At 37.5% G+C, this 10,072-nt stretch overlaps 1 protein-coding gene across 1 annotated transcript; it reads left to right on the forward strand.

Annotated features, from left to right (window-relative positions):
• Positions 1–6,540: 6,540 nt before the first annotated feature.
• Positions 6,541–9,556, forward strand: LOC147619904 (homeobox-leucine zipper protein HAT7-like). Its single transcript, XM_086825759.1, has 3 exons — positions 6,541–6,852; positions 7,478–7,944; positions 9,057–9,556. Exons 1-3 carry the CDS (start codon positions 6,684–6,686, stop codon positions 9,450–9,452), a joined length of 1,032 nt encoding a protein of 343 aa, XP_086681885.1. The 5' UTR covers positions 6,541–6,683; the 3' UTR covers positions 9,453–9,556.
• Positions 9,557–10,072: the final 516 nt, after the last annotated feature.

Below are 10,072 nucleotides of genomic sequence, written 5' to 3' on the forward strand. Positions count from 1 at the left end.
AGACATTTCGTTGGTCATTTTCCTTGCACAAATGGGAGGGACCTCATCCCCTACCACTACATCACATTCAAAGGGTCTCTCATCTCCAATGTATCATGGGTTGAAGAGAAAAGAATTCTTGTGTGTATAGTTAAATCTAAATGTTGCAAACAACAGTATCTATCAAAGTTTGGGTTACAGACTTTAAAGGCATTATGGACACACTATTTTGACATGAGCAGTGGGGAGTAAGTCTTAGTGAAATATTTTGACATGAGCAAAGTAGAGTAAGATGCACTTCTTAGTGGGCTATTAATACCTTGTTTGCATAGAAAATTTGAATATAGCCTTGGCTCTGATTTGATTTGTAGGATAGCCTTTAAGGTTACTTTGAGTCTTCAAAATGTACAGCTTGAGAGAGTGATGTGGAGGACTAAAAAATGGAGGAGACCAAAGTCGTTGGATCCTTCATTATTTGTAGGTCATGCAAAATTTATGCAAAAAATAGGCATGTTTAACTTAAGTATTTCACAATTTTACAAGGTCAGAGGTATCCTCATTGTATTTAGATGCTATGACAAGTAAAGAAGAGTGGTAGATAAGCTACTCTTATTTTACCATGCTTGGGAAAAACTTCTTTGATAATGTGACTATCCCACGAAAATTTTGAATGGGTGTGTGCACTGTGTGTGTAAAGCTAGAAACTAGAAGAAAGGTTGCAAATGATCGAGATAAGGTAAGAATAGTCAAGGTTTCTTTGAGAATTCATAAGGAAGAGCTAAGCAAATAAGAAAAGGAAGGTAATGCACGATAGGGGGAAGTGCTTTGCATCTCTAGAAAAGTATCTCGGGATAAATATTGATGAAACAGACTAGAAAAAAAAATTCCTTACCTCACTTTTCTAGTTTAAGGAAATTATAGAAGACACACTTGTGCAAATGCATTTGATTGTTTGCCTTATATTAAATGGCCAAGTTCACTCCAAGGTTTCTTTTCACATATCCAAATATCCATAATGATCTAAATATATTTATCATAATCATTCATCATGTGATATCTAATTGGTAAGTGGTATTACCAAGCATATTATATTTATAACTAGATAATACTATGAGAGAGAATAAGAATCAAATAGTTCCTAGATACCTTAGCATGTTAGTTTCCTTAGGGGAGTTTGAGAAAGGGGAAGTGAATTTTCTACTTCTAATTAATACTCTCCATGACCATATTGATTAGATATTCAGTACGTTTTCAAAAACATTATCTCGCCATGGTGTCTTCACTTTGCTGACCATGATGACACTTATAGAGAAAGCTTACATATCAAAGCCAGTGGTAGAGCATTTAAAGGAGACAATAGATTTCAAGTTTTTTGTTAATGAGCCAAGGAGGAGTCAAGGAAGGAAAAAAGGAGGTGCTTAGGGAATTTGAATGATCTAAGTTATCAGCATGCCTTTGATTAAGCCTACTAAAGAAAGTGGGACAAACTTTATTATATGGAAATATTTTCTCTATTGATGCAGAGTGACTTTATTTAGGTAGCCTTAAAGTTCTTAAATTAATTCTAGATATATGCTTCAAAAATGACACCCTTGGAAAGCTTAAAGAAAGCAAAGGAGGCAAGCAAGGTAGGTCAAAGGTGCATTGTAAAGAGAAGATTGCTAATCGACAAGGCAACAAAGTAGTATGTGGGAGAGAAAGATATATAATTGTGGGATAAGTTCTTTGAATAACAAGAAGAAATATTTGAAAGGAATATCAATAACCTATGAAATTTGGCTAGTTCTTTTTGATGGCCAACTATTGCTGAAAAACCACTTATTTTCGCACCAATTCTAGCAGAGATTAACAAACTTCTTCGAGCCATATGAAAGGTGAACATGATTTCAAGAGATATGGAATGGTGATCCGCAAGACATAAATAAGGGTACACTTATTGCTACCCTGGCTCAGGATGATGCTTTAAAACATCCATTTTGGATTGACAAGGTAATAGCCACTAATAAAGACGAAAGTGGCCAGCATACATTATTACTAACGGTGCATTGCATGAGAACGACTCATGCAAACGCATTTGAGGGAAAGTATAGCATGCAAATGCATTTGAGGGAAAGTATAGCATGGAAATGGGAAATACAACAAAAGGAAAGGGCAAGCACAAGAGGGGGAAGAACAACGTTAGCACTAGTGTACTACCACTTGATGAGGTAGATTTTTTTGGTGTATGACTTCCGATTAACTTCTTTGAAGTTGCATAATTGGCATAGATTTTCATAAAGGCATATCTCATTGTCCCTAAATCCTTTCATAACTTATAAACATGTGTTTGTAGTAGTTAATACTTGCTTTCCTTTGATGGTAATGATATACATGCTACCAATGTTGATAAAGGGTTGCTTAATCTAGGAGACTAAAGAATCCATTTACAAAGATAACTGTAGAACTTGTACTTATTATGGAATATTCTTTCTTTGCACTCACAACAAGATCCCTAGTTTGACTCAATGAAAGTATTTGTACAAGTGCTTTAGAAAGGTAAGGACTTTTATCTTTAATATGGAATAATCTTTCTTTGGACTCACGATTGATTAAAGTATTTGTGCAAGAGCCCTATTTTGGCATAATGATATGCCTCTACAAATAAATGGATGGATCTACTTGAAGGATATCTTGCTCGCTTTGATCATGTAATCAAACCTTGGCTATATAGAAACAACATGTCCTCACTAGTATTTTAAGGACCTAAATATGCCTTATTAAGCACTTGGTTGAAGGAGATCTAGTTGAAAATGTTAATTCAAGATGGATGTTTTATCTTGAGATGGAATAATCTTTCTTTGGACTCACGATTGATTAAAGTATTTGTGAAAGAGCTCTATTTTGACATAATGATAGGCCTCTACAAATAAATGGATGGATCTACTTAAAGGATATCTTGCTCGCTTTGATCAAGTAATCAAACCTTGACTCTATAGAAACAACATGTCCTCACTAGTATTTTAAGCACCTAAATGTGCCTTATTAAGCACTTGGTTGAAAGAGATCTAGTTGGAAATGTTGGATGTTTTATCTTGAGATGTTGATGAAAACTCTCAAAAGGGGTTGAAGGCAAAGAGCAAGTCAAAATGGGAGTATGGCTAAAGGTGGTTGAGGGTTACTTAGTTTAAGAGTCTTTGGTCTACATATCCAATTTTCTTCATTCAAATTATGGTGCAATAAAGATTTCATGCATTTGGAAGAGGATGTTGCCAAAGGTAAAGACATCTGGAAAGGGATGTTGCCAAAGGTAAAGGCACAAGAAGCAAGATGCATGAGTGGTAAAGAGCAAATCGATTTAAATTTTATTTCAATGATCTGGGAGAATTGACAAAAGAATTGATATAATAGCAAGCAAAAATGAAAAGAGGCATCAAAACATGGCATATCCATCTAGCAATTCTCTTTTGTAAAAGGATATATGACAATGGACTCCACAACTTTAGGTACTGATAAAAGGTGAGGATTCCAGTAACAAGGAGTGGGAATATGTAAAGAGGTGTGATTTCTATGTAATTTTAGAATCCTCTTACATGATATGTTGACTTGTATAAACATAATACAATCGTCTTGTACATACTGTAATTGGTTCTCTTGTTTTGCCCATAATGTGCAGTATAAAAAGTTCTCCTCATTATGGTCACAAGGGCAACAACACTTTTGTGTGGAGCACATAGACATGCAAAGAAATATATTTTATTATGGTGTCATGGATTTCTTTTTACAAGATTCAAGAGATAGCAATAGAGATCCAAATCTAGTAACTCATCAATTTGACTACTATGGAACAACACACAAGAAAGACATCATTTAAAAGAGATTTTGACAGTTTAACATATTTTTTCAATATTGAGTGGCTTAAGATACAATATAAAGTCACCATAGTCATTCCCAAAAAAGATGCAAGTGGGTTTTTGCAAATCGACTCCACCACGATACAAAGAAACCAAAGTGACACACTTGTTCTCCGACCTAGAACAGTGTGAATAAGTACAATGGTGGATATTTAATTTTACTAAAATTTCTTTAAAAACATCTTCCATCATGATTGGAATCACCCTAGATGGTGGTATGTTATTCAAGTTGCTGTGCACTTGAAGACGAGGAGCTTCTACACATGCCAAATGGGAAATTCATGGCTATGGATGACGAGGACATCAACAGGATGAAGTCAAGGTTGACCATTCATGCTCTAATAACATGAATACAAAAAAAAAACATTCAAGATGAAGCCACTGAAGATCATGATGTTATAGCACCTATACTAGAAAGAGAGAATTTGAAAAATGTGGTAGATTATGAGGACAATTTGTGTCAAAATAACAGATGTTGGCCTCTTCAACATCCACTATAGGCCTATTAATAGCTATAGATGGGATACACATAATGATCTTTTAAGACCTTGGCCTCTTCAACATCCACTATAGGCCTATTAATAGCTATAGATGGGATACACATAATGATCTTTTAAGACCTGGTACGAGGTATATTAAGGATGATCGGGCCGTTGATGACTACCATGATCAAGATATACTAAGGATGATCTTTCGAGACCTGGTACAAGGTATATTAAGGATGATTGGCCCACGGATGAAAACTTTGTATTACCATGAAATAAAAATCACAATTATTTTCATGGCTTAATATTTTAGCTTTTCTGAGTTTCACCTATGATGTTTGGATAATCATAAAGTTTGTTTACGTAAAATTAGTGATCATGAATGGGAAGATTAAAGAGAACCTAAATAAGGTGCACACCACTTTTTTTTTACACTCTCTGGAAAAAGCCTCGCTATGCCGCCAATAAGTGTCGCAATAACCATCAAGTCTTCATTTATTATAAAACTGGATATAAACCTTTCTCGATAACGCTCCCAGATTCTGAGGGTTCTTGCAAGGGTCATCAGACTACAAGGGATTTTTTGAGGGCTGCTGACTGCAAAGGGGTAGGGATTCACACTCTTAAGGAGGCTAGGAAGTAGGATATGTAGTGAAAAAAAACACACACACACACACACGGAAATAGGATATGTTGTGAAAACACACACACACACACAAAGGTGTTTGTGTGGCTGTGTGTATGTGTGGTTAGAAGAGGAGGGGGTACGCTCTTAAGGAGGCTAGGGAATAGGATATCGGAACAACGCATGCCTAGATTATAAGAGGTCCCTTTATGACCATGAGAAATAAATTTGCACAAAGTTAGTTTAAGACTAACAATGGCTTGTCTAGCACTCAACTATTCATACATGAGCATGCCTTTCCCTAACACTTCAATTGCTTAGCAAGTTGCTTTAAATTTCTCTAACCATAATTCTGATATTATAAATCAAAATGCTATGAGATATTTACTTGATTTCTCACAACTTAAAGTTTTCAAGGATTTGAGATTTAGATTGCCTTAGAACTGTGAAGGTATTAATTTCTTTGGTTGAAAAAGGTATAACAATGTCTTACTCTGTCCAACGTTGGCAAGAATTTCCACACCCAATGTGATGGATTGTGTAGTTGTGATAGTTCGCTATATAATTTAATAGGCTTAAAGCTCAATTCTAAATCTACTGTTGAAATTTGTGAAATTAAGCATTTTAATGCTTATATTCCCTCTATTTGATGACAAAAAACCTTGTTCAAGGTTGTGCTAACTCTTGCTCTTGATGTTCTCACAACACTTTCTTTGGCCTTTATAAGACCTTGTGTGCATGTGTTGCCTTTGCTTCCATGAACTTTTGATTCTTCCCTATTGCTAAGGTGGTCTTAAGGTTAAGGATGTATCTCGTGAGCTCTAAGTTATAATTGTGTGGTTAGCCGATGTGCTAGTAGATTGTTGATTCTTCCCTGGCGGCTAAGGTGGTCTTAATGCTAAGGATTTATCTCGTGAACTCTACGTTATAATTATGTGGCTTGCTGATGTGCTAGTAGATTGTTGATTCTTTTTGTCACAAAATGACAATTTCCTTGAGGGCCAGTGTAAAAACAAAGACAGCAGTATGTGTGGCTTTGTTGTTCATGCTGCTGCTGCTGTTGTTGTTGTTGTTGTTGTTGTTGTTGTTGTGTGTGTGTGTGTGTGAGAGAGAGAGAGAGAGAGAGAGAGAGAGAGAGAGAGAGAGAGAATTTGTGGCTTTGTTGTTATTGTTGTTGTTGTGTGTGTGTGTGTGAGAGAGAGAGAGAGAGAGAGAATGTGTGGCTTTGTTGTTGCTGTTGTGTGTGTGTGAGAGATTGAGAGAGAGTTTTGGGGAGAAAGAGAGAGGCTGGGTGGGTGCGTGTGAGAGAGAGAGAGAGAGAGAGCCGCTAACATGTCAATGTTGCGATAACTTTTTTTTGCTTGCGACACACAAATACGGAGCGGGGTCCTAAGCGGCGTGCAAGGATGTGGGGTTTTGGACGTTTGTGCTTGCGCGCGCGCGCGCACACACACAGTCAAATCACTCTCTCCCACAAGAAAGGCTAGGACATCTTTTCACCGCCGGCCAACATCAAGCATCCCCACATTTTACAAAAGCTGAGCAGCCATCCCACTACGGCCGCACCACCTAGCATGCAGCCAAGCCCCCCCTATAACCATAGCCATAGCCTTTCTTTCTTTGTTTCTCTCCTCAATCAACCTTGCCCTAATTTAAGCCTGTCGCTGCACCTACTGCCTAATTGCCAGAGATTTACTTGTTTTAATGACCCCCGATTATCACAAGCCGCCTTCTAACGACGATAGCTGCAAGATGGGTGGCCAAACCCCTATTTTCTTTGCTCCTAGTAGCTTCATCGTTGGCCACAAGCCACATGATAACATGACTCTTGAAGCAATGCTTGCTACGTGCCCATCAAAACAGATGCGCCGTGGTGGGTAATTAGACGTCCTCTAATTTCATTGCTGTTCATTTGTTTCTTTACAACATGCGTACATAATAACGATGGATATGTGCAGGTACTTGTCTAATAATTGGGTGGGGTAGAAGCACTCCGAACAAGTGCTAATCATAATAATTGTGCAGTACACAAACATAGATCGAGAGAGAGAGAGAGAGAGTTTGTTCCTCACACACACACACACACACACACATGGAGCACAGAGACACAGTGTGTGTGTGTGTTAGCTTAAGTATTACTCTGATATATGGGGTGAGAGAGAGAGAGTTTGTTCCTCTCTCTCTGACTGTGTGTGTTAGCTTAAGTGTTACTCTGTGGACTATAACTTGGGTAGTATGATGACATAGAAGTGTGCTAGATCTACAGTCTTCTCCAAGAACTTATCAATGGTAAATGCTCATTGGAGTATGGCTAAGGTTATATAGAATCACTATGGGTTGTTTTGCACTAAATAAATTGTTTGTTTACATATGCTTGATTGACTAATGATGGGAAGTGGATAAGTAATGCTCGTTGAATTATCACTTTTCTGATTAGTAGTAATCATGTTTATGGGCTTGTTTTGCACTAGATTAAGTCATGTTTATGATGGATGCAGGGCCATTGCAATTGGTTGATTTCAAAGAGGTAGGTGCAGTAGGAGAGGGAAGTGAGCAGAGGGTGATGAAGAGGCCATTAATATATTCTAATTGCATTAATTATGAGGGAGCAACAACAGGAGAGGATCAAGTGAGTATGGATTATGATCAGGAAGGGGATTATCAAGGAGGGGGGGCAGCAGGTGGGGGTGAGAAGAAGGGGGCGAGGAGGCTAGGGTATGAGCAAGTGAAGGCTTTGGAGAAGGCCTTTGAGTCAGACAATAGGCTGGATCCTGAGAGGAAGGTGAGGTTGGCGTCCCAAATTGGCCTCCAACCTCGACAAGTTGCTGTCTGGTTCCAAAATAGAAGGGCCAGGTGGAAAACCAAACAAATGGAGAGAGACTATACCTTGCTCAAAAACAGCTTTGAAGCCCTTATAGCTGACCGAGATAAGCTCTTGCAAGAGAAGCACCACCTCCAAGCCAAGGTCCTTTCATCAACCCAAGACTTCTTTCAATTTTATTTTTTTTAAAACAAACTTTTTTCACAAAAGCTGAAAACAAAAATCTATTTATGGGGTGAATTTTCATTATTATGCTTATAGTAGTTGTCTCGACGGACTTTTGCCCGAGTGATTAGCTCACGACCCACCCTTCCTATTTCCGATGCAAATCTATCGGATTGGGGGCTTGGAGTGGTGGGGAGTTTAACCTGGCTACCACTTCTTATTTCAATGTTCGCTTTGCTTAGCACCCACATGGCAGTATTCGTAGGACAAAGCTTAATCGAGTGCTTCGTTCCGGTGAATCTTTGCAATTTAAAACAAAAAGAGTTGCACGATTTTTTAAAATTATTCTTAAAGTTTTGATGTTAAAAAAAACCGCACACACACACACACATACACACCTACATTTCAACAATTTCTTTACAATTTTCCTTTACTTAGAGAAGAATATGTTTTTGTTTTTGCCTTGCTAATTATGCTTATCGGTTTGGATTCATTGCCTTTATTTGTATTGATAGCAATTTCAGGGGGTGTTTTTGGTTTCGTGGTGGGGTGTGTGTGTTTTTGGGGGGGGGGGGGGGGGTATAAGATAAATACAATACTGGAATGCTTATGATTAAATTTTATAGAAGAGCTTTTTTAAATTTGATACCATTATACATGTAAAATTATTTATTTGAAAGAGTACACTCCTTTTTCTGCTGAGATTTTCCTTACCATAAGCATAATATTCTTGGCATGTGATCAAGGAAGGAGGTATCGTTACGGTTTCAACATTCTTTTCCTATGGAAAGAAACCGATGAAACTAATTTTTAGTCGAAGTGTGAAGATTTTTTTGCTTTAAAATTTTTTTTGACGTCTCAAAACAAAGGGTATGAAAAAGATTTTAAGTTTGAAAAATATTAATTGAAGTGTCAAGATCTTAAATGAGGTTCAATTAATGGGGTTCTTTGACTTTAGAGTGCTTGCATCAAATCTCCATAATGTATTACGTAGAAATAGTTTTAAAGGGTGGTTGTGTGAAGGAACGTTTGATCACTTGAGCGATTGTTTTTGCTTTTTGCTTTTTTTTTTTTGGGGGGGGCATTTGCAGCTGAAAGGCCACCGTGTGGAAAGCAAGCAAGCAACTACACAAGGGGACCAAGACTCACCAACGCTGGCCTCTTGCTCCCTAGTTGACGACGCTCCCAACCAAGCAAACACGGAAGAGGACCATGTGAAACACGCCTCTCCTCATCAAAAGCAAGAGAATGATAGCCTGTCAAGCACAGAGGATAGTGACAATAATGGTGCCATTGAAGAGTCTAGCTCCATGTTGCAAGGCCAAGCTTCATCAAAAGCCCTTAATGATGAGCCCGATTTCTATACTAACCATTGGAGGTTGCCTCCATCTCAACTCCTCTACAAAACCAGTATAAAAAGTGAGGAATCTTGGGAAAATCCAGAAGAAAATGGTTCTTTCAATATGCCTATAGATTGGTATTGGTGAAACCACCCCCCACAACCAACTTACCTAGAAAAAAGAATGAAGAGAATGGTCAAGCATCTTGTAGGTAGTTTTATAAAAAAAATTATTTACATCCTTTACTCAAATGAATGATTGGCTTGATATCTCACCTACCCATCCTTTACTCAAATGAATGATTGGCTGATATCTCACCAACCCATCTACTTTGAATATTAAAAAGTGTAACTTTTTAAGGAGTCTTGTAGTAGGACTAGCCAAAAATTTGTAGATATTTCCCACTTGGGTTATGCAAAATGTTCAAGATCCTTGCAAAAATGGGTTAAATTTTGTTCTTTTTTAATTGCTTGGAATATTTTATGGCTTGCCTTTACATAAGTTCTACAATTTTAAGCAAGAACAAAACTCTATACCTAAGTACTCACCTATAATTTTGACATTTAGTTCTCATTTATTCTTAAGTTTGGAGAAATACAATGTTCCATACAAATGGAGAAAGACTAGGGGTGACCATACACCCAAAAAAAAAGGTAAAACAAAAAATCCATAGTTCTTTAAAAACATGGAAAAACTAAAGTTTCTATATAAGATTAAGGTCCACACTCTCTTGTTATGTTTGTGGGTGTTTGCCATATGGCCATGAC

The sequence above is a fragment of the Cibotium barometz genome, chromosome 32 (assembly GCF_041138505.1).
Source record: "Cibotium barometz isolate CiBa-2024 chromosome 32, ASM4113850v1, whole genome shotgun sequence".
Classification (NCBI taxonomy): domain Eukaryota; kingdom Viridiplantae; phylum Streptophyta; class Polypodiopsida; order Cyatheales; family Cibotiaceae; genus Cibotium; species Cibotium barometz.